Source organism: Cydia amplana, chromosome 14 (assembly GCF_948474715.1).
Source record: "Cydia amplana chromosome 14, ilCydAmpl1.1, whole genome shotgun sequence".
In the NCBI taxonomy this organism is placed as follows: Eukaryota; Metazoa; Arthropoda; class Insecta; order Lepidoptera; family Tortricidae; genus Cydia; species Cydia amplana.
Genome location: NC_086082.1, coordinates 10,132,986 through 10,158,919, shown reverse-complemented (window position 1 = coordinate 10,158,919; position 25,934 = coordinate 10,132,986). Strand labels below are relative to the sequence as shown.

The 25,934-nt window shown below is 38.2% G+C and overlaps 1 protein-coding gene across 1 annotated transcript in view; it reads left to right on the top strand.

The window, feature by feature from the left end:
- Positions 1-25,934, top strand: part of LOC134654136 (dual 3',5'-cyclic-AMP and -GMP phosphodiesterase 11-like) — a 207,290-nt gene that overhangs the window by 139,133 nt on the left and 42,223 nt on the right. Inside the window, exon 7 of the mRNA XM_063509585.1 lies at positions 13,032-13,182. Coding sequence (XP_063365655.1) covers positions 13,032-13,182 — 151 coding nt within the window. The remainder of the gene's footprint in view (positions 1-13,031; positions 13,183-25,934) is intronic.

Genomic DNA, 25,934 nt, shown 5'->3' with positions numbered 1-25,934 from the left:
CGAAGAATAAAGTAGGTACCATATTTTTCGCTACGTAAAACTAAAATCCGAGTTTAGTAGATGGACTGTGTTTTAGAATTGGTTATTAAAAACATTTTTGACTTTGTCACCATCCTTATTCAATATTCATTTAAAAAGGTTTTTTTTTGCTCCACGTCAGCTAATGTGAAAACTGAAATTGACGGTTGGCTGAAAATTTCTCTTAAAATATCTCCTGAAGATAAATACAAGAAATTCTTACGTCTTTACAGGACGCAGACAAACTGTCAGACCTACTGTTAAAAGTCTCGTATATACTCATAAATCTTTTGTACCTAAGATCTTTTAGTTCCGAGACAAAGTATAACAAGTCGTGGAACCTCCAAACAATATCTCGCGACACGGACAAGAACTTACTGACTTTTATTAAAAAACCTTTATTACGCAACTTTGGAGATTTCGTCTTCTTGATTACACGTTTTCTTCTTATATTTTGACAACTCGAAGGGATCGGGAATATCGGGATGTACTTGTAAATATGTATTTTAATCGTAAGTTTTGATAGGATTTTATTACATTTTGATAATTTATCTTTGAGAATGTCAATGTTTGCGCCCATTTAGGTAAACTGTGAATAATTTGTTTATATAGATACAAATATGTGAGGGGAAAACTAGTTAGCCATTCCGTAAACATGTCCCATTTTCAACTTATTTACACGTCTCATTTACATTTACATGCGCATATCTGATAAAAGCTGAAATTAAATTTTGTAAATTATTCACGAGGTCTACAGCATTCTATATTTATTTACCTTTACCTGTGATATCCACACTCTTTTATACTTCATGACGTCACTGGAATCAAATGATACTAAACACTTGCTTTTATTTTCCGATCTTACGCATGTGGCACTTTACAGGAGATGAATTCGACAAAGGCTTCCACACAATGATTCGACGAAAACTTTTCCTTGTCTTCTATTGGTCTTTTGCCTTCGATTTAGAGAAATACTAGCAGTAAAACCGCTCGTCCCTATTACCATTACTGAACTAAACGACATATTTAAATAGAAATTTGTTTCTTAAACGAGAAGAAGTGGTGGAACTTCAAAAATTCCGTTTGTTCAGGAACCCCGCATAGGTTTTTAATGTTACTTTAATACTACATCGATTTTATTTCCCTCATTTCGTGGATAGACATTTTACGTGTCAAAAAGAAATGTATTACTTATATTATTGTGTTCGTTTATATGTTTTTGTCTAGACTAATAAATAGTAATAAATTATATAAATTGCCTTGGACTACTTGTATCTATGGCAATAAATAAGTAGGTACCGTCGTGCGAGCTATTTAGAATTCCTGTGAGACTACTTTATTTTTAATGGAGAGATGATTTTTTGAAGTACACAATTACAATTTACAATTCATTAGATTAGGTAATGCCGTCCCATAATTTTATTACTAGTGAAAGTATTGATACCACCAAGTATTTCTAGACCTGTCCCCGTACCAATACCTGTTACAGAAGTTGTGTAACAAGGTTGCCAGATGTCGCTAACAAGCCAGGGGGGCAAATGTCATTTGCTGAATTGAAATTCATCGGATCCCACGAATCCGCTTTGCAACAGGTTATCTTTATTACTCTTGCTAAAGTTATGAGAATTATCTTCAGGTAATTTGAATACTTGTTGTACTTCAAAGGTCAAAACGTCTTAATTTGCTCTTTACGAGATATTTCATTAAATATCAATAATTATTGGATATCTATAAAGTAGTGCAAGTTAATGGTATATTAACTTGCACGACTAGTGTCTAAATGTAACTTTATTTAGCCTTAGGGTTTTTCCTTGCAGTAACTATAAAGCAAAAGGCTGAAATAATTGATAAAACATTATATTCCGTTTACTTAATAGCGACTCGTCTCATTTATATTAACTGATACGAGAGAGATAAGATTTTTGCCCCGAAATAACATAAACACAACATATTGGAGCAAGCGTTATTTATCCAATCCACAGATTGGATAAACCTAGCATATTTGTATGTAAATAACAATTTGTACAATATTGTACAAATGCAATTGGATAAAAGCCGAGAAAATATCAAGAGCAAGGACGAGGGGTTATTGCGAAGGGTAAACTTGTTTGTTTTGTTTCCCTTAGCGATATGAGAGAATCAATAAGTTCGAAAGAGAGGGAACGAGGAGAATACGCCTGGATTAAATAATAATCATAGGCTTAATGTAAATAAATCATAGTGCCCTTGAACTCAATCAAGTCGTGAGTCATGCGTTGTACAGGAAACACATTATACCTGTTGAGGATTCGCTTTAGTATTAACACAGTGTTTATCAGTCTATATATGTATGTTTGTCCCTTTGTGGCGCACTAGATACCAAACGCGTGGCTCAATTTTGATTAAGAAACTAGTATATATGTCGCAGTCGGATCGTATAATCCGCCGTATTACATTACGGCTAGCCGTTTTACAAAACAGGGGCGTTTTGAAATACGGCGGTTCGACGATTAGCCGGATTGCTAGCCGTAATGTAATACAGCGAGTCATTAGCCGCCGCTTTGACAGTTTTTAGTTCCCATTTTTAACACTCGTGGCGCTGCCTGACATAACAACAACAAACTATGAAAAACACTGGGGTGTCCATCAAATCTGGAGTTCGTCGGACTGTTTCTTTTCAAAAAATATTTCCTTCGCAACTTAACTAGACGGAGGCCCGCTTCGCGGGGCTCCTATTTCTGAGCGGTTTGCCCTTCGGGCATCTGAAGCTACCTAACGAACCTAACCTGCCTACCTATTGATTTAGTGAGACGTCCGTGAAAACATTACACTTTGGGGAAAAAAGCGTAGGTAGGTAAGTAGGTTAGGTTCGTTAGGTAGCTTCAGATGCCCGAAGGGCAAACCGCCCAGAAATAGGAGCCCCGCTTGCGGGGCTCCGTCTATTTAAGTGTAAAGGAAATGTTTTGGAAAAGAAACACATGTAGTGCGGTGGGACCATGGTAAAAATAAATTAAATTGCAAAAATTGTCAAACTCCGGTTACGTAGGCGACCGAAAGAACTGGTCACTCTACAATCTAAATAGTAGATACGATGCGGCTAAACGTAGGCCGCCTTATTGAAGAACGTATCGCAATGACAATCCGGCTAATCGTCGAACCGCTGCATTTCAAAACGCCCCTGTTTTGTAAAACGGCTAGCCGTAATGTAATACGGCGGATTATACAATCTGACTACGACATATATAACGCTTTATAGTTCCCATTTACATAATATATTACGCTATAATTATTATTTTTGAAGTGAAAACTTCTTTAGCGGCGCTGGGCACTTTTTGAGGTGGGGAAAAAATGATAAACTCGAGACAGCGTAAGGCGATCACGTGACCGTAAGGGGTGTAAGGCGATCACGTGACCGTAAGGGGGCGTAAGGTTTAGATGGCCACTCATAATTTAGATGGCATTTAAATCAATAAAGAAAAACTCAATGTTATTTGACATTTATGTTGCGGACTCCTTTTCAAGACTCTTTACCTATGTTCAAATAATTTGACGTTGTCATGTATGTAAATAAACATGTCAATGAAAAAGTGTGATCTTATTTGAGAATGATAATAATATATAATAAATAAATAGAATACCTCCGCTAAACGTATGTATCGTGTTACCGGGCGTCGGTAACATAGTGAGGTGAGTTTTCACTTCTATCGGCACTCCCGGAGTGCAACCGTTGTTCCTTTTTTTTTTAAATGTGCTTGTTTAACCATGCTTTATTAAAGCGTAGTTTACAAATGGCTGCGGAATAACGTATTTAATTTGTATTTAGTAGTCTAATCTTTATTTTTTACCACAAAACTCCTTCGAACATCGATACAAAATGTTTTTTTCGTTATGAAAAGTACAGACAATAATAAAATTATATTTTTGTCATAAAGTTATTTCTCATAAATTGTTAAGTAAGTACCGGGAATTTAATTCTTGTTTAATACATTAAGCAACGAGATAACTAGTTTTCGTGCTTGGGACCGTTGCGCGTGTAATCCCTCGGAAAATTACATAAGTTTCTGAAACTCCTCTGACCATTAATTTTCTTGAGACTGCAACTTTGAGATATACATAAAGTTTTAGTCTGACAAACTGACAAGACGGTTTACGCTGCGGCTTTAGCATATGCGGCGGTATGGCTTTAGCATTGTGAAAATTCCTGTCGTATTTTACCAGATGACAACTAAGGCATAGCCAAAATATAAGTTCTATTTAAATAAAAGCCCCAAAATATGTAGATTCCAACATTCCCACCATTTTTAGCTTAGTATAATTATTGGTCATCTATCTAGTTTGTTGTGTTTAAAATAGTATGGACGAGTCATAGGGGTCAATTAGACGGCGCGCGAACTCGCATGCGTTTTAGTTACATTGGGGAATCTATCTATCTAATACCTTTAAACGAGCAATCGGCTCTAACGATTTCGATGAAATTTGCTATAGGCGAAAAATCGATCTAGCTAGGTCTTATCTCTGGGAAAACGCGCATTTTCGAGTTTTTTTATGTTTTCCGAGCGAAGCCGGTCACCCAGATATTATTTATTGAGGTTACATACAATTCAACCGACCCATCAAATACCGCAATGTAATAAAACTCGCATACGAGTTCTCGCCCCGTCCAAATGAACCCTCTTATAAATACGAATATAATGTAACCTGCAAATCCCTTCATCAATAGCTTGTAAATGTTCTTAGTTTTTAAACACAATCGCCAAGTGACCATCACAGAACTCGAACTGTTGGCAGAGTAATCAAAGTGGATCCAAGTTCGCAGCTGATTTAACAAATTCTGCGCCCGTGCCACAGCCGTCCCGCAAACATAGCCCTTGAAACGGCTTCTCGACGATTGGCTGGCCCTATTACTATCGCTTAAAGAGTCAAAAGCTTATTAGGAACTAGTAAAACTTTGGACTAGAGATTTTTAACAAATATTCGTAACCGGAGAGCACAGCTTTTCTGGTTTTTCTTTCTATTCGCCCGTAGTTGTCAACGATTGAATTATTATCCCTGGAATATTTTCATTGGCCTTTTTGCCTGTTGCCGTAAAGGACTGAACATCACTTCAGACGAAGGCAGCTAATATTTTTTGATTTTGAGAACGTAAAGGTTGAGATTCTTTTTCTACCGGTCGTGTACTTTTTCTGTCTGTCTTTCTCGCCAAATATTGTTGTTTCTAGTTACTAAATGTATATGCATAATTATAATTTATTTAGAAAAAAAAAACATTATTTTATACCTTAATAATGAATGTATGTACAAACTTGCTTGTTAAACAGCTAAGCTGAAGGCATTTTGAAAATTTGCTTTAAACTACAAAAACATACTGAAACCTAGGAATAATATGTACCCCGGTCTCTATTTGAACTCATGAACGTCGTTAATGCGATATGTTTTTATTTGTGACTGAGATCTGTTTCTAAATCTACTGTAAATCAAAAATAATTAGAATTGAATGTCAGTCACAAATAAATAATTACAGTGATTAGGACGTTTCTAAGTGCAAAAACAAATTTTCCACATCAAATTAACGAAAATGAAAATAACTTAATTACTTACATCAATTTATTTACAGAAATTTCTAAATTATATTCCATTGAAAGAATCAACGTTGAATACTACTGTGTGGGTTGTAAGGCTTTTAGGGCGCGGATAAGGTCACGTAGGTTCAGCGAAAGGAACAAGGAAATATTGCTATAATGAAGAACTCGTCCAATAAATACTGGTATTTTGACGGTAATGTGTTTAGAAAAAAAAATGAAACTTGCACTTGAGGTAATATCTTGTATTCAATTAGATCAAGTTAGTATGACATGAATGTAGGTATAGTATTATTCATTAGAAGAATAATTAGTAACGCGACGTTACAAGTTATTTTTCAGCCTTATTGCCTGAAATCTGTACTTTCATTCCCTTTGTCTGCTTCTGTTGCATTCTGCTTTATTAAGTGTGCATGTGGTGCCTTGACTTCCAAGCATGGGATAAAAGTTCATTCAAAAAGCAAGCAGTCGAAAAAGCAGCAGCAGCAGCAGCGAGCAGTGTAAAAGCAGTCGAGAGACTAGGCTATTGACCCCGCGGCCAATTGACCCATCAGAACATTCCACAATGTTGCGTAATCAAATAAAAGTAAAAGAATATTACGATAAACATACAAGAACACTTCCTTCGCTCAAGGCAGGCGATGAAGTTGTATGTATAGACGGAAAGACGAGAACTCGAGCTACCGTTGTAGGTAACGCCGAGACGCCTCGCTCATACATAATAGAAAATAAATTAGGTGGCAGGTTTAGGCGCAATCGACGCCATTTAATTAAGTGCGAAACTAGTACTAACGCACCGTCCTCGGATTCGATGCAGCCAGCGTCAGCTGATGCCCACGACGAGTTCAAGGACGCGTGCGAGGAAGTAGGTCAAACAAGCGAATGTAAAACTGAACCTAATGCTGTCGACAATAAGGCTGATAGTGGCAGTAGGCCTACTGTTATAATGACTCGTAGTCGAGCCAAACTTATTAATCAAAAATAAACATACAGCTAGACTAAGTAAAAATATATATAATATACCTATATAAATATATATATAGCAAGTACATATTTATAAATATAGAGAAAAGTTTATTTAATGAAAACAAATAAAGTACAAGATATAACTAAGTTCTAATTAATGTGTCTCGATCGCATACACATACCTAAGTCTGTAATACCGTACTGAAAGTCTGTAATACCTGATGATTTTTTTTTTGTGTACAATATCTACGAGTACCTATTATTTAAATTAAAGTATGTAAAGGTGTGTTAGGTACGAGTATGTCATAACTTTGGGTAACAACAAAGATCTAACATGCTAATAAAATGTCCCTTATTCAATGGTCTGTGAATCTTATTGCTATGAAATAAGGTCTCATTATGATCGTTTAAGAGTGTTCTCATATGTAAATAGGAAATAGTGTAAAATAGAAGGAAAAGTATTAAACATAAATATGATTATGTATCGAAACTTTAAGGGGAAGGATAGGATGGTAGTCAAGTTGTAAAATATAATAATTGTATTTATGTTTATGCCTATGTTTATAAAATGTAATAACTAAATAGGTACTTGTAATTGTAATGTATAACTTTGGTGTTGGGTTTTATTCCTTTTGGGGGAGATGTTGTGGGTAGTTATTATTTGTACATGGTACCCGCATTCATGTCAAATAAACAGTTGCTGTTTTACATTGACGTGTTTTATTACAAACAAGAAATGCAGTGTTCTCTGTATCTTTATCCAGCTAACCGGTTGCATTGACGCAGGTATAAAAAAACCGGCCAAGTGCGAGTCGGACTCACGCACGGAGGGTTCCGCACCATCAACAAAAAAATAGAGCAAACCAAGCAAAAAAAAAGCAAAAAAACGGTCACCCATACAAGTACTGACCCCACCCGACGTTGCTTAACTTCGGTCAAAAATCACGTTTGTTGTATGGGAGCCCCACTTAAATCTTTATTTTATTCTGTTTTTAGTATTTGTTGTTATAGCGGCACCAGAAATACATCATCTGTGAAAATTTCAACTGTCTAGCTATCACGGTTCGTGAGATACAGCCTGGTGACAGACGGACGGACCGACGGACGGACAGCGGAGTCTTAGTAATAGGGTTCCGTTTTTACCCTTTGGATACGGAACCCTAATTAAAGGCATTATTGAGATTAGTCCGCTTTCTATATTACTAAATATTGTAATCCAACTCGAAACAAATATTATTTATTATTTCTACAGTCGCATCCAGCTACTTACGTGTGTATGCTTGTAGGAATAAAGTTACTACATGTGTAGCAGTCACTTAAGCCTCAATCCCTCGAGATTTTATCGAGTTTGTATGAACTCTCACGCTAAAAGCCCATGTTCTTATGGTTTTAGATGTGGTGTATTTACCATTGAAGACATTCGAATGATCGTTTACCTTACAGTATTTGCGATTACGATACAAAATGCTACGATCATGTAACCTGGCCCCTATTTCACCAAGGTGACAGGTGCGAAGATTGTTTTCACTGTTACTGACGTCACAGGCCTCCATAGACTACGGTAACCGCTTACCATCGGACGGGCGCTGTGCTTGTTTGCCACCAACATATTAAAAAAAAAAACTCCATTATATCGCCAATAAATAAGTACCTACTTATTTTGCGAAGCTGTCATCAATTGTCACAAGAAACAGGACAATTGTCACGAAATTCCGACACAGAACTCATTTCGTGTCAAGAATTACCGAAAGTTCTATTAAATCGTGTGACAATTGTCATCATCATCATCATAAACTTCGAAAGAGAAATACCTGTTTTTTGCCGATATAATAAAGTTTTTTTAAATAATACAATGATGGTGGCAAACAGGAATACGGCCCGCCCGATGGTAAGCGGTAACCGTAGCCCGTGGATGCCTATGACGTCAGCAACAGTGACATTTGTCGAATTGTCGCACCTGTCGCCGTGGTGAAATAGGGGCCTGGGCGTTTCTTTCATTAGTTTTTACTAAAGTCTTAGCGAGTCAATATTTACGTGTCGTCTAGAGGTAGTGTGTTTCGTCCTTTACTCTATGCTTGCTGCTGTCTTATATTTAAATCGCATTGAGTTTCTCTTTGTTTATAACTTATAGGTATTAAAGTTGCAAGGATTTTTTAAATGTTGATCGCAATGGGCAAAACATTCTGTACATATTGCGACATATAACTTCATTTGGTAGTCACTTAGAACTAAATATGAAGGGACGTGTTAATAATAGGACTCCATATACGTCTGCTTTTATAATCCATTAACACTCATCAGATACTGCTCCCTCTATAGCTGACAACATCTGATTTCCGTCAACAATATCCTTATCATTCCAACTCGCAGCCTTTTTTTCAACTTCTTATTTCTTCGACAGAGTTCTATCTCGTACCGTACGCTCGACTGAATAGGAACTTTTTCACAGCAATTCCCCTGATTTGTCGAGGCTGTATCATGTGGCGCATCGATTTGTCCGACCACACGCGGCACTGACAGCCGCGCGGCTCATATTATTTGCCCGGCGAAGTTTTATTAAACGGACTCTTGCTTTTTCCGATTGGGGAAATTCCCTTGACGATAGTTGGGAATTCGTTTATGCGACACCTGCCGCTTTACTCCGATATTTATTTTGATTGTAATAAAGCTATTCATGCGCGATGCAAACATAAAAGGTGAACATGGAATCCTTTTAATCATAACTTTCTAGTCAAGTAAATCTTTATCAATGCAGTAAATTTACTGTTTTAATCAGATTTATTATAAAAAATAATATTTTTGTACAATCTCCATCAGGTATATCGGAGCGGCCAAAGTGTTAACAAATATCTGAATACGCACTCTAACGCCATCACAATAGCGTTCTATTATTTGAGAACGCCGTACCATAAAGCACCGCAAAATAACTTCTGTAATAATAATAAGTCTTGCTGGACATTTTATGTAATTATAGTTCACCGGCATTAATGCATTTACAGTCGTAAATCATTGTTGACCGCACAGGTTGGAATTAGAGTCCCACGGGAACCAGGATTTATTGCGCATTGGCACTTTACGGGCTGCCATTATTAAACTCGATACTGCAACCAATTCAGCAGTCAGTCATACGGGCAACAATATCCTGCATATTTACGACTTTCAGAGGGTGTGGATTATTTATTTAACTATCAACCCGCCCCGACTTCGCACGGGTTAACAAATTGTGCATCTAAATCACTCCATTGATAGTTGAAAACCACATGAAAACCCGTTCAGTCGTTTTTGAGTTTATCGCGAACATACAAACAGACAGATGCGGCGGGGGACTTTTTACAAGGTGTAGTGATAACAAAGAAGAAATAAAAAAAAACTGAATAAAACTTAAGAACTAAAGTACATAACCTATAGGTAGGTAGTATTTGGCCCAGATCGCTGTCAACGGGCAAGGTTCCCAGAAGACTGGCCGTATTTCCCCGCTGGATATACGCGATACTTATACGCTGTGCGAAACAGTGGCCAGCCCTTGGTCATCAGAAGCCTCTATTAGGCGCGCCGACAAATCTTTATACATTCTGCCGACGCACACTTAGCCCTCTGATTCATAAAATAGGAATGAAAGTGAATATTCCCGATCCATAATCACTTAGCAAGAAAGAAACGGTATTTTTAGAATGTAACACACACACTGTTAAAAGCATACGAGAGTGTATAGGTGCTTCAGAGCTTTTAACAATAAAAACGGAAGCTTTAGAAGCTTTTAATTTCCTAGAATGAATAATTCAATATCTACCTGCGCATAATGTGAAAATCATATAATATTATACATAACATCACGATAGAGCAATTGCCCTTTTTCTTCGCAATAATACATAGTATATACCTACTATGTTTTAGTCACAAACACGAACGACGACACGAGTCAAAGGGACATGCAAGGATAGGCAAATTTCACTGTGGACAGCCACAGACAATCCAACCTCTAGACATAGCATAGTCACGCTACCCCCTCTGCCACACATACGGTAGCGTTACTCCATCTTCGAGTCAATCCCGTGCCATGATTGGTCCGTGTCTTTGAACGGACCAATCACGGCACGGGACTCGCTCACCTCGTCCCCCCGCACCCCCGTATTAATGGCAGCTTTCATGAAAGAATTGGCCTAAGCTCAGTCTAGAGGTTGGATTGTCAGTGTGGACAGCTAGCTTGTGGAACATTTTGTCGATTCTTCTTGCGACCGGTAAAGGAAATCCTCGGCATACACGTAGGCAGCTAAACTGTGGAATGAACTGTCGCCTGCGGTATTTCCGGACCGATACGACCTTCAAACCTTCAAGAAAAGAGCGTATACTCCCATCTTAAAGGCCGGCAACGCACTTACAACGCCTCTGGTGTTGTGGGTGTCCATGGGCGGCGGTAATCGCTTACCATCAGGTGATCCGTCTGCTCGTTTGCCTCCCATATCATAAAAAAAAATCACGGCGAGTTACACTTGAATGTCCCGTGTCGGCTAAAAGCTTTACACAAGGCTGTCGTTTCGCTAGAATGGCGCTATAATTCTCGATTGGTACAAAACTCAAAACTGTATTAAATTCTGGGAATTATCATTGCAAGTAAAACCCACGTATATTTACATTTATTTATTTCGAACCTATCACAATATATTAATGGACACTATCGGTTGTTGGTCCTTTGAAAACTAATACGCCCTCCAGTGGTCTACCTATCTCGTATTTTACAAATTTGATAGGTTATTTTAGAAGGGTAAGTTTCATTTGGCAATCTTACCTACCCTAGTAGCACGGTCGCATTTTTATCGTTTGTCACCATGCCTGTCACGTTCTAACAAGTATGTAAGTGCGAAAGTGACGGGCATAGTGATAGTCGATAAAAATGGAACCGTGCTGAGCCCGCTACACTGCTAACAATGAGCTGAAATATATCGTTAACACTAGAGATGCCCCGAATAGTGGTTTTGGCCGAATACCGAATACCGAATATTCGGCCCCTGTCTCGGCCGAATACCGAATATTCGGCGACCGAATTCGGCATGCGAACATTTTGAGTCACAATTATTATGAAAACTGATCGCTAACAAAGCTCAACGTTAGATGGCGTTAGTTAAGATATATTTCTGTTGAACAGAAAATGAATGATGAATGATTAATGAATGAATAGAGTCAAACAAAACAGACTCATGATAAAAATAAAACGTTTTTTAATCAACAAATGCTCAAAAAAGGGTCGTCGTATTTAACAACTTTCCAAGAACACATTCTAAATATACCTACATAGTTTTTGGTTATTTTTATTGTGCAATTTTTCTTTTTAAGTAGGTGCATCAGATATTCGGTATTTGGCCGAATAGTAGGCAACATTCGGCCGAATACCGAATATTCGGCCAAGTGGCCGAATAGGCCGAATACCGAATAGTTCCCGAATATTCGTGGCATCTCTAGTTAACACTCCGAGGTTGATATTCCGACGAGCGGTATAGGTAAATTCCTGCGGATTATTGCTCGTTAGTCATTAATTTGGGGCTTTTCTCTTCTGTCTGAGTCGGATTATTATAGGAGTCATTTGCATGAATATTTCGACTGAATTAGAGCCTAGTTACGACTCGCTTTGTAATTAGCAGAAGTAATATCAACATCGAAACTGACCACAGAATAAATAATAGTAGTAGTACAGAAGACTCACTCTCTAACAAAACGCGTCTGTTACGATCAGCACAGATATGGCCACTAGGTGGCGACAACGCCACGCGCGGCTTATGGCTTTCCCCAAAATTGGGGCCGAACGGATGTACCTGTAGCAAAGCGACGAAATCGCGGAGTGAGACACGCCTGACTGTTCGTTAAGTTATTCGATAAAGAGTTATTTAATTTAGATGGAACAAAAAACAATTGCCTTGGATAGCTCCAGAATTTACAAATTCCCTTTTGTGCCCGTTATGAAGAATCTGTATTTTATTAGATAATGTTGCCGATGTAATCAGGTAGAAGATTTATTTTCAATTTGCGCAAGGTTCGTTCTCCTTTTCTACGCTCATACCCCGCTGGTATACCGAAATCATTAGACCAAACAAGAAAAGGATTTCAATTTTCTTTTAAATTTCGGTAAACAGGATAACAATGATATTGTTAAGTATGTACTTATGTATGATTTGGACAATATTGATAATAATATACGAAATGATACCCCGATGCAGATGTAGTATATACCTATGTATTACTTTTACCTATTAGTGCACAACTTTATAAATTTGATTTCATACGATTTCATGCTTCCTCTGTTTGATAACATCCGACTACGAATAATTAAAAACGTCATTTTAAAATTTACGTGTTCCACGATAAATAGAAACATGTCGTGCGATTGACTAAAAATAGGTACGTGGGTTAAACCGTAAAATTAAATTAAAGCTTAGCTTAAATAGCAACATGTTTATCGTTTTTCATCATGATTTTAACCATAGATATTGTCACCAGATGCCTCGTGTCGAAGTTGTTCGACGTGTGCTCCAAGTCCACGCCAGAGCAGATGGAGCACCTGGAGGAGATCCGCATCCCCTGGGGCAGCGGGATCGTCGGCTACGTCGCGGAGAGCGGCGAGCCCGTCAACATACCCGACGCTTATAAAGTAAGTGACACCAGCCTCGAGTCGACGCTGATGGGGTAGTTGGTGGAGATCCGCATCCCCTGGGGCAGCGGGATCGTCGGCTACGTCGCGGAGAGCGGCGAGCCCGTCAACATACCCGACGCTTATAAAGTAAGTGGCACCAGCCTCGAGTCGACGTTTGTGTGCTCCAAGTAGTCCGAGCAAATGGAGCACCTGGAGGAGATCCGCATCCCCTGGGGCAGCGGGATCGTCGGCTACGTCGCGGAGAGCGGCGAGCCCGTCAACATACCCGACGCTTATAAAGTAAGTGGCACCAGCCTCGAGTCGACGTTTGTGTGCTCCAAGTAGTCCGAGCAAATGGGGCAGTTGGTGGAGATCCGCATCCCCTGGGGCAGCGGGATCGTCGGCTACGTCGCGGAGAGCGGCGAGCCCGTCAACATACCCGACGCTTATAAAGAAAGTGGCACCAGCCTCGAGTTGACGCTGTTCGTGTGCTCCAAGTTGCCCGAGCAGATGGGGCAGTTGGTGGAGATCCGCATCCCCTGAGGCAGCGGGAGCGTCGGCTACGTCGCGGAGAGCGGCGAGCCCGTCAACATACCCGACGCTTATAAAGTAAGTGTGCACCAGCCGAGTCGACGCTGTTCGTGTGCTCCAAGTTGCCCGAGCAGATGGGGCAGTTGGTGGAGATCCGCATCCCCTGGGGCAGCGGGAGCGTCGGCTACGTCGCGGAGAGCGGCGAGCCCGTCAACATACCCGACGCTTATAAAGTAAGTGTGGTTTACCATAATTTATTAAGGACAAACGATAAAATTGTGTCGAATTCATTTTTCAGAGTAGGTTATCGGGCGCTGCTCTCGACGGTGTTGCCGAGACTTTGACCCTTCTGCTGCGAATATTTCCACCATATATTTATATTTTATTGTTATGTATTATACCTATGCCTTCATAAGGCAACCATTTGTTCTTCATTTCGTTAGGAGACTTCTCTGCTGAGTACTTTCCAAAATAATAGTACTTGATGTTGCCAATGGAATTCCACTCGATTGACGTTTAATTTTGACCATTTGCCACGCCTGAGCAGAGTAAGCATGTACAGTCAGCAGCAGAAGTTGCTAAGCGGGCGAGGTGTTCAAAATTACCTTGAAACGCTCTTATTCTCTCAACAATAAAGTCGTGTCAAGATCATTTTGAACCTGGCCCGCTTAGCAACTTCTGTTGCTGACCGTACAATTTCATTTCATTTATCATTGTGTTCAATCAATTGTTGTATACATAACTAAGGGTTTTCAAGTTAGCATTGCCGACTTCTAAAGTCTATTTTTTTATTCGGTAGACTGAAATGACAGTTCATAGTATGAACATAAAATGTCATTCCATACTATGAAATGTCATTGTAGTCTACCGAATAAAAAAATAGATTTTACGTCTAAATCAGAGAAATTTAATAACGAAATATTTACTTTCGTGTTGGAGTATACAGTCCCCGTTGTAGATAAACTATCTGTCACGTTCGAATACCTAGTATAAAAGCGCGAGATTCGGGGATGTTTTATTCATAGCTAGAAACCGAGGCTAGAAACGATATAAATGCGACCATCATTGGTTTTCTGGTCGGTGTCAACCTCAGTTTACGACATCGAACATTTTCCAGGAAGTATAAAATTGTTGATGAGTTGGACGCTATTTTTAACAAAATTTCTAATTAAAACATAAATTGAAATACGATCCCCTATTATCGTGTCATCGAAAAAATATCTACAGGTAAATAAATATCTACTAACTTAGGAAAGCTCTAATTATTTTCCTTTCTCATTTTCCTCCACTTCAGTTTAATTAACAGACAGATACTGTAAAACAAGCTCGGAGTATCTTTTTAACGAATGCCATGTGTTTCCTAATTAGGGGTGAGTATCTTGATGTTCTTTCAATTTACAGTATTGAAATGCAGCTTAAAGCTAAGCTGAAAGACTTCAAGGTATTGAGATAAAGAGAATTTATGAATAGAATTTCCTCGAATGAAGTTTTATTACCTGCGAGTAATTTGTCTAATGTAATAGCGTGTTCGAGCCGTTCGAGGGTTATTTTCCAACACGTACATTACTTTAATTATTCTACTTTAAATGTAACTTAATGTGGCGAATAATTTAAATTTATTTTTGGAAAGTTAAACTCCTGCTCAACATTTCCGAAATCCCAAAGTACTCTTTTAAGCTTGCTGAAAACATAGATCTTTACTAATCTTGAGAGACTTGACGACTCCCATTTGTTTTAAAGAACTGTAAGACTAGAGCATAAAAAAGCAACAAAAAGTTCAAGCTCCATAAAAGTATGTACTTACTGGAAACACCCGAAACTCGCATTGTAGTATTTTTAATCACCGAAGTCTAAAACACATTTCGTACTCGGCATTCTCACTAAAGGGCCATTGAAAAAGCAATTTGAGCGCTATTTACTCGTTAACCAACCACGTCATAAGCAACCTTTTACCGGCCCGGACTATAGCTACTGCTTCCTGCCTAATTAGAAATTGTATTAAAATTTAATTTTCTCGCTGGAATGGCAAGTAACACGACAGGGGATCAGACGTTTCTCGTTCTGAGAGATTGCCGTCCGACTAATTTTACCTAAGTATAAGATGAGAATTTCATTTTTATTTAGGTATTTATTTTTTATTTTAAGGAGGTAACAAAAAATTAGGTAGGCAATAAAATGCAGGTTAAACAATATTTTTAATTTTCTGGTTCTTTTGAGCGAGCTATGGATAAATCTGCACCCGCAGGCGTATTATGAATGGCTTTATCCACGTGATAAAATAACTGTCACTGTTTAACACCGCGGGATAGAAAGCGACGGACACCGTTTTATCATGCTGTCACGTAGACAAGAACGACCATCATATCCGTACTTATCCACGCAAATAAATAATTTATGATTTATGAAAGTCGGAAAAAATCTATATAGTAAATGGTTAGGTGGAAGTACCTTAAATTTGGTAATTATAAATGAAGTATTAAATAATAAACGAATTATAAAATTTATATATATCCATAAAATGGTGACTTCAGAATGTGCTTCAGAATGTGAACTTAAAAATGTGCATTACGTTCTAACTAACTTATAAGGTGTGGCCGTGCCTTTAATCATAGAGAAAAAAATACATAGAGTGCTCACTCCATACATCAGTTACGTTCTAACTAACTTATAAGGTGTGGCCGTGCCTTTAATCATAGAGAAAAAAATACATAGAGTGCTCACTCCATACCAGTTTTAGTACCAAAAAGACTATTAGCATCTAGCATCGAGTAGCGGAACTATCAGTACTGCTACTTGACAATAGATGTAGCACCGACCGGAAAGTCTTATGCTGCTGAGATAAGAGATAATCCGGTCGGTGCTACATCTATTGTCAAGTAGCAGTACTGATAGTTCCGCTACTCGATGCTAGATGTAGACACTGAAATTAATAGTCTGAACTGATGTATGGAGTGAGCACTCTTGTCTTACTATATTTCTCTATACTTTAATATACATTTAATTACCTACCGTAATTATTACAAGTAAATTACATCACCCCTCTATAAAACTAATAATCAGGCCTCGGAGTATTTTTAGCACGGTAAGACTAAGGAGAGCTATGGAGTCTTTGTTAACATTAAAATTAAATTCATACTCATACTCATCCTCATTAATTAAGTTCGTCCGAATCGTTTTATAAATACTTAGACTACTTATATGTAATTAATTCTGTTTACATATATTTAATTAAATGTTATATTATAAAAAAGTAATAATATGTATATGTGTATGTTAATATTATTATATTACCCATATTGCAGTGTCATCGCTCCAATATTTTATTTAAGTACTTAACGTACCTACATACTATAATTACTGTTAAGATAAGGAACTATACGTTGTCACTGGCCGCTTTAGATAATGCACTTAATGACATCATATGTCATGTATCAACATATTAAGACGTATGATTTGTTACTTCAATATATTCATTTAAGGCAAATTTCGGAATAAATTGCTGATTTCATTATGACGGATCCACAAATATCTGAAATTTTGCACTGGATTGTAATTAAGTACTTTTTTAAGTGATAGGCCACTTATGATTAAACCTCTTTACCTAAATATGTGTATGAGTAAATCAGATGTCACATTATGTCATGAATATATAGTTACGTATTTCGTTATTGTGATGATCGCTGATATTTATTAGGTCTAGAGCTGTACATAATTTACTTGTACTTAATTAATGAGGATGAGTATGAGTATGAACTTAATTTTAATGTTAACAAAGACTCCATAGCTCTCCTTAGTCTTACCGTGCTAAAAAAACTCCGAGGCCTGCTAATAATATATTAACATGTATATGATTATATAGCTAAATTGTTATAATATTTAGTATATGATTGCATGCGCAATTGCGCATACCTAATATGTTTTGATAAATTGCATTGTAAGCGTAACAAACGCTCTACGTTTAACATATAGGAAATATCACTCATGTTTTTCTTACACTGCTAGAACTTTCAATATCAAATGCACACGAATCCCGAGAGGTTTGTAGACTTGAGCTGTTTTTCCAAGTACTTCATCACAAAGTTTTCTCTAAACTAAAAATAACTGCTTCTAGCACTGGGGGTCGTGAACATTTCATGTGATATGACATAATGTTATCTCGTTTTATACTCACGGACTGAATTTCTATTAGTTCTATTTGTGTCGATGTCTTTTGGCGCTAAATCAATATATGTGAATGGACGTGAATTATCTAATCAGTAAAACTGCATTTCGGTCCTGTCAAGGTCATAAATAAGCAATCGTTTCCTGTATTATTCCTTTAATATACGGTAAATAAGTCACTGTCAAAAACATTCTTTTCTATCTACTTAACGGGACCTTTGTAATTAGAAAAGTCTGATGGTCCTAAACCACAGATTAATAAATAGTTACTACGTAACCTAAACTCAATGTGTTGACGTTGAACTCCACTTTATTTAGACAAGTGTTGCATGTAGTGTATGGTGTTAAAAAGATAAAAGAACCTACCTACTTATAACTAAACTGTATTATAATTAGTGTTAGATTGGTAAATAAGTGTTTAATTGATAATATTTTTATTTTTAGTTTCCATTTTTAATTTTATTCCGTTCTATTACAGGCAAGCCAGGCGTTCTATTATAGGAACCAGCTCTGTATGATAATGTGGAATATGTTGTGTAAATAAATAATCTTTTAATAAAGATTAAAAGATTATTTATTTACATAACATATTCCATATGGGATGGTGCAAGGCTTTAAAAAGTTAAAGCCTTGCACCATCCCATGAAGGTGCGGTGCGGGTCCCAGTACGTCTTCCGAATAAAGGAATCGTATAAATATTATAACTGATTGTCAGCGAGAAGCGCCTTTTAAGGCCTTTATACACTGTGAAGTCGCAGTGCTACAAATGCGCATTCGATAGCCGCGATTGAATCGCAACATTCGCAACACACCGGCGTAGGCGAGAGTGTATCCATAACTTTTTACCCCAAGTCCTTCGAAAATCTATACTCATCAAACCCTCCAGTACCATCGGTCCATTTTCCCAATCTGTCTACTTTACCAAACGGTCTACTTTCTCGATCTGCCTAATTGCTTTTCTCAATCCGTCTAATTACCTATCGGTCCACTTTCCCGATCCGTCTAATTACCGATCGGTCCACTTTCTTCATTGGTCTACTTGACCAAATGGTCCGCTTTTCCGATCCCATGTAAAATGTTGCCAAGACGAAACCACAAGGCTCGGACTGTCAAAAAGTTATCAGATATCTTGTAGAGCCAAGCTTCTAACTCTACAAGCTCTAACATCACAAACTCTACACCTTAGTCAAAATACGTGGCTTGGCCGTTTTTTTTACTACAAAAACTATTGTATAATAAAAAATAATGAATAGATATCACCTTCCGCCCATGTGACGGTAGCGAAACGGCCAAGCCACATATGTTGACTAAGGTGTAGAGTTTGTCATGTTAGGGCTTGCAGAGTTAAGCTTGGCTCTACAAGATATCTGATAACTTTTTGACAATCCGAGCCTTGTGGTTTCGTCTTGGCAACATTTTACATGAAATGTTTTTCATGGGATATTGTTTACTGGAATGATCCCAGACATTTTGTTCGTTGTAGTCACAAAACGGTAATTTGCTGCAACGCAATCAGTTATATTTGATTAAATACTGTCAGAACAATGACGGTTTCTCACTCGCACCTGTTACAATACTGATCGGTCCTCTGTGGTTGACACATATTGACTTGGCATTATCCTGGCACTAAGCGTTTTTGGTATTCTGTGAAACTGGTGGCTTGTGTGTAAAAAAATACATTTCGCGAATCGCCAAATGAAAGTTCGCGAAGTTGGTACTATGCTACGAAACAAGTGAACCAATGGCTAAAGTAGACAACGTGCTCAAGTAGACAGATCGGGAAAGTGGACCGTTTGGCAAAGTAGACAGACCGGGAAAGTGGACCGATGGTAAAGTGGACACATCGCGAAAGTGGACCGTTTGGTAAAGTACACAGATCGCGAAAATTGACCCTTTGGTAAAGTAGACAGATTGGGAAAGTGAACCGATGGTACTGGAGGGTCATCAAAGTACTTTCTCAAAGTACTTTCTCAGATGTTTTTTATTCTTTCCATAAATACATCAAGAATAAGCCTTCGTAAATAAACGCCCGAAGGGATGTTCCGTGCAGTAGTGCTATTTGTTCCCCTTCAAATGCATAAAGGGAAAGGCTTATAAATACACCAGCAGGCGTCGACAAAGGCCGACAGTTTTTGTCGGCGCGTCCCGCTTGACATCAGGTCATAGACTACCTTTAACAGATGCCGCATTGTAAAAGTTTAAGAAGGCTGGCGATCACCAACACCATACACATGGTCTCTTTTATTGTTCCTGTGAAATACTACGCAACATTCAGTATCAGGTTCTCAATTTTCACAAGAGTCGTAAAACGTAGACGCAACTGAAATGAGTGGTGGTGCTCTCATGCTATATTTCAGTTGATCGTAGCGACCGCGTGTCGCCTTGTGTGCTCCATTTAAGTAAAGTGATCTGTGGTCGCGCGTGACATCAGACGAGACTTTGTATTTTTTCCGCTTCACGCGTTAGATGATAACACCCGAAATACCAAAAAGGTTATTATTTTCTTTCCCATTTGTATTGTTTGAGCTCGAAACAAAAGAGACTCCAGAAAAAACATTTCACATTTTCCCCGTACAAAAACATTTTGTTTATAATCTTTTATGAACCCTACGCCCAATTCTGTCAGTATCTCTGAATAGTCGTACCGATGAGATTTTTCCAAGTTCAAGGTTTATGCAAATGCGGGGAATCAAAGTTGGCGAAACCCAGATGCCTTAATGTTATGCCCCGAAGGCTTTATTCTGTTTCGAGACGTGAAATATATTACGAGGAAAGAAAAAAATGAAACGGTAATGCCTCTTTACGACTGGCCATTAAACAATGACAAAGCCACGGAGCTTACATTGCTCCGTCTATTACGGTAACTGTTGCGATCATCTCCCTAATGAAAGGAAAGCCTAACTTTTTCACATGTTAACATTAAACATATTACGTATCATTAATGATATATGAGCTCGTTTATCGGATTAATGCCTGCCATCAAAAAACGTGATGTACGCGTTAATTTACGAGATATAGCTGGCTTGTTATGTTGAAGCCGTTAAATTCAGATGATATGATTATGACAAAAATGTGTAGGAAAATGTACATAATTTCTGTGAGCGATGAATCATATTTCGAGTAGGTCAGGTCTGGTTTTTGATTATTTTTGTGTCTGGTCGTAAACTATATTTTTATTACAAACGGGAGAGTCCTTTGTAGCGGTAGTAGTTAACTTTGTATTATAGTTTGTATCACTACCTTTTAAAATTTGTATTAAATCATGAATATAACGTAGCTCGAGTATGATAGGGTGTTTTAGCAACGCGCGTTGTCCAAGCAAAGGTCTCGAGCTTTACGAGACGTTTATAGTAAAATTTCGAAGCATGTGGGCTGCGTAAACTTTCGTCCCGACATTTTTGCGCGCATATGTTAGCAGGGATATATCGCATATCACATGCGTGCGTTATATGTTACGATTGGCTGAAAATAAGCATCTTTTTACAAACTTTCGGAAGAATTGGAGATTCTTTTCGACTATCAATTTAGTAACTCAATTGAATGTTTTAAGTATATCACAGTTCTTGTCATTTGACATCAGATTTGAATTTGAATACAGACAGACTATAGTGCCCTATGAGCTTAGATCTTGCTGTGTCTATCTCTGTCTGTATAGTGTACAATTCAAACTTACTGCTTTATTACTTTTATTAGCACTGCTATAAATTCGAGTTTCTTTAGCCCAGTGGCAATAAAATCTGTTGTTTCAGTCCATATGTCAGCCGGACCGCCATTAGCTGTGATCCTTCTGGCGGAGCTATTCGCTACACGCACCTGGCCAACTATCCCCACTGCCTTCTCCAGCAGGCAACAATGGGCTCATTGACTTACCAGTGTAACTAGATCTTGAGATCCATTAAATTTGATAGAGCACTTTGTACTGGCTTGTCTGAGCCCTCGGCTAGCCCTTGTACTGTAAGCGTTTGGAATGTGCTCCGTCCGGGCGGACGCTGGATATTTGAAGCTTTTGAGATTAGCCATCATTATCTGGTTGTATTTTTATTTTAGAAATGTAGCCAGTATTCTTTTATATACTTGAATTTGCTTGACAAGATCCTACAAATTGTTTTATAGTTAGCTGGCTTATCTTCAATTTTTATTTTCATTTTATAAGCATAATTGGCATAATTTGGATTTTAAACAAAACAAATTCCAGTCGTTTGTTTCTGTATTAATTTTAATGGCTAAAACATATTGGCTTTCAGGGTAGGGAAATTTCCAAACATTAATTACAATATAATGACGCCAAGCGAACTTTTCACTTAGTCGCTTAGAAATACTCATGTTTGCGGATGCTAGATTGTGTTCCAAAGATCTCGCAATTTGAAGCATACCTATTATCTCTCAATCCAAGTTTGACCCCATTTTAGGCCTAAGTTCGGCTCGATTCTAACAATGCTTCTAAGAGATCGCTGCGGTACGATACCGATATGTCAAGTGTCAAAAGTGACGTTTTTGGTTGAAAAAAATGTCACTTTTGACACGACAAATCGTTATTGTATCGCAGTGATATCTTAGAAGCTGGACGCAACTTAACGGAATAGTCTCGCTACGAATAATCGCACTTTAATATAGGAGCGCCTACGCAAGGTGACCCGCTATGTATGCGCCATCTAATGTAAGTGTTCTGTGTTACCAAAACGTCACGTTCATTATACTGACATTATAACGCGACGTTTTGATTTATCGTGTAGGCTTTATCATGCAAAAGTTAACAAGCTGCTCATTACTGATAAACTGAAATATTGCTGTTTTATGTATTGGCGCATTTAAGCCTGACCTTTGGTATTTAAACGGTCAAATGCCTAAAATGTATTAAAATGAAACGAATGTGAACGATATATTATTCTTCTACTCGTCGACTGCAATGCTTGAATTAAGACTTCGTATACCAAAGTGAAATCGCATACTTTTTTCACTATGGGACCCCAACTCAACTATAATATTCATTTCGATACAGTTTAGTCAACTATAATATTCATTTCGATACAGTTTAGTCAACTATAATGAAATTGACCAATCGAAAGTGCGGAGCAAGTACCAGGGCCTCATGAGTTACGAGAAGGTGTCGTTGACCAACCGGCCGGGGGCGCGGGGCGCGGGTAGAGATGGGTGACTACCCGGGTAAATACCCGAGAGCGGGTATTTACCCGGTATATACCCGATATTTACCTACCCGCGGGTAAATACGCGGGTATTTTCGTTTTTCTTCTAAATTTGATGTGTTTAATAGTATGTGAGTATAAATAAGATTAATTTAAGTATTTTTTTATAATGTTACATAAAATGTATGTTCAAACTAATTACGAAAAGGTTGCTATGAGGTGAAGTTCGATTTTATCATATAAGTCAAATTATGAATATCGTGTAAAATCATTCCCTGGCTTCCGGAAATGTTTTATAACGCTTTTAATATACATTAGAAAGATGAAAATAAAGACTACTTATGAATGATAAGAAAAAAAAATTGTGCAGTGTCACAACTTGGGAAGCTCATAAGTCAAATACAGTTAGTTTTAGGACAAAAATGTATATAACCTTTTTTGTAGGAAATTCTGTGTACTTTAGTTTGTGCATACAACACTTTTCGATATTAATGACAGATTCCAAGAAATATGAAAAAAGTTCACTTTTACCCCCCTCCCCCCAACCACACCCCCCGCCGACTGAAGTTCGAATGTGTATTATCAACGTATAAGTATGATAATTTACTAAAATAAAAAAAAATATACTTTTTTTAATATTTATCAAAAGTGTACTAAAAAATCCCTAATTACAACTGCAGGTTTCACTAAACCTTTTTATTTTAAATAACACACATTAATTACAACCATTAACTCGGTTTATATCTCCACTTTAACACAACTCGACATGTGCAATATTCTTATTGAATTGAATCTTATTGAATCTACCCGTCCATTTGGGTAGATACGGGTAAATACCGGGTAGATGGGTATTTACCGGGTATTTAGCTGGGTGGGTAAATTGGGTAAATACCCACGACCCATCTCTAGGCCCGGGGGCCGGGTCGCGTACGAGTATGAAGGTATCGCGGCTGCTCGCGCATCTTAGCTGTATACTTTTGGTTTTTTTTACCTACATATATGATTCTTCTACTAGTTTTAAGTATGTTTTTTGTTGACTCGTAGAAAAAGTATTGTACCTATACAATAGTGATATAATCAAGCTTTCAAACCTCGTACCTTACTTAGGCAACTCAGCAAGCTTCGTTGCCTAAACACGGTACTCGACTGAAAAGCTCTCTATTATATCACGATTGTATAAAATACTATAAAATGAAACGAATGTGAACGATATATTATTTACGAAGACATAAGTGTCTGCAATTCAAAAGCAGTGCTATTATGTGCGACTATAGTTAATAGGGTACGCATAATAAAGCATAAAGTATTTACTGTATTATTCGTAGTATTTTATTATAAGCTTGGCAGCATCAAAACGAGCCATATTACTAGATTCAATACGAACACTACATAGGTATAATACCTAGTGCTTACTAAACGAACCGTGAGAGCTGTACAAATTTATGAACATCTGTTGCACTCTTGCTACGACCATGCAAATGTAAAACCATGTAATGTAATGCTGCAGGCGTCCATAGGCTACGGTGACTGCTTACCATCAGGCGGCCCGTATGCTTGTTTGCCACCGATGTGGTATAAAAAAATGAGATGTGTACAAAACCCGTCATCAATTGGATTTGCGTAGGTAGAGTATGGGCTGTATGGGGAATATGGCCGCGTTAAACTCATGCTAAGAACACTAGACCATCATAAAAATCAGGATCTCAATTCTCAGTGCTTTGAACTTATTGTATGTATGTACATATTAACCCGTGAATATTAAAAACGAATTTATCATGTCCGCATAAACATTTATTCTGCTGCCCTCGTTTGCTGGCCGACCTGAGCTTTATCCGACTGGAAGAACACTACTAGTGGTTCAGTTTACAGGATATAGCGATAGAACTCTATTGGTATTTATAAACTAGCAAAAAGCAGAGCTTTGTAAGGGCTCGCGGAGTTTTTCTACCTAAACGTACCGGACCGCGACTTTGATCCAGTTTGAGTCTTGTTCCATGTTCTATCGATAAGTGAGAGCAAATAGAAATATACTTACCTACTATTTGGACCCCGGGCGCTGTCCGGTACGCCTGTCTGTTACAACTTTTACTTTGTCCATTAGAAACCTGTCATCATCTTCCTCGCGTTGTCCCGGCATTTTGCCACGGCTCATGGGAGCCTGGGGTCCGCTTGGCAACTAATCCCAGTAATTGGCGTGGGCACTAGTTTTACGAAAGCGACTGCCATCTGACCTTCCAACCCAGAGGGTAAACTAGGCCCGCATTGGGATTAGTCCGGTTTCCTCACGATGTTTTCCTTCACCGAAAAGCGACTGGTAAATATCAAATGATATTTCGTACATAACTTCCGAAAAACTCATTGGTACGAGCCGGGGTTCGAACCAGCGACCTCCGGATTGCAAGTCGCACGCTCTTACCGCTAGGCCACCAGCGCTTCCGCGCTTCTAATTGTCCATTAGAAACCTGTGCAGACGACAAAATCAAATTGCCAATATCATCCACACGTAATATACAATTTCATTAGCGCTTACTACATCGTACACGGTCGCCCAGTACTTTTTGCAAGGAAGCCTTCCTACATAATGTTGGTCAGCGAGCCAATGTCCTTGAATTTATTTATGCGTCCACACCACACAATTGAGCGTAAAACTATCCCGTCTGGACACCTACTGGCGGTAATCATGCTGCTCCGCAGATAAACTTACGTATAATTTGCTCTCTTACGTGCTCATCAAGACGAGTGAGATGTCCAAAACAGCGTGTGCCTATGTTGCAACAAACGTGAGTTCCACTAAATACTGCCAGGGTTCAGCTACAGCTCTATCGTGAGTATCGAAACAGCTCTATCGTGAGAGATTGTGCCTATATTGTATAAAACCCGAGCTCCACTAGGTACTGCCAGAGTTCAGCATCAGCTACCTTGGGTACTACCCTA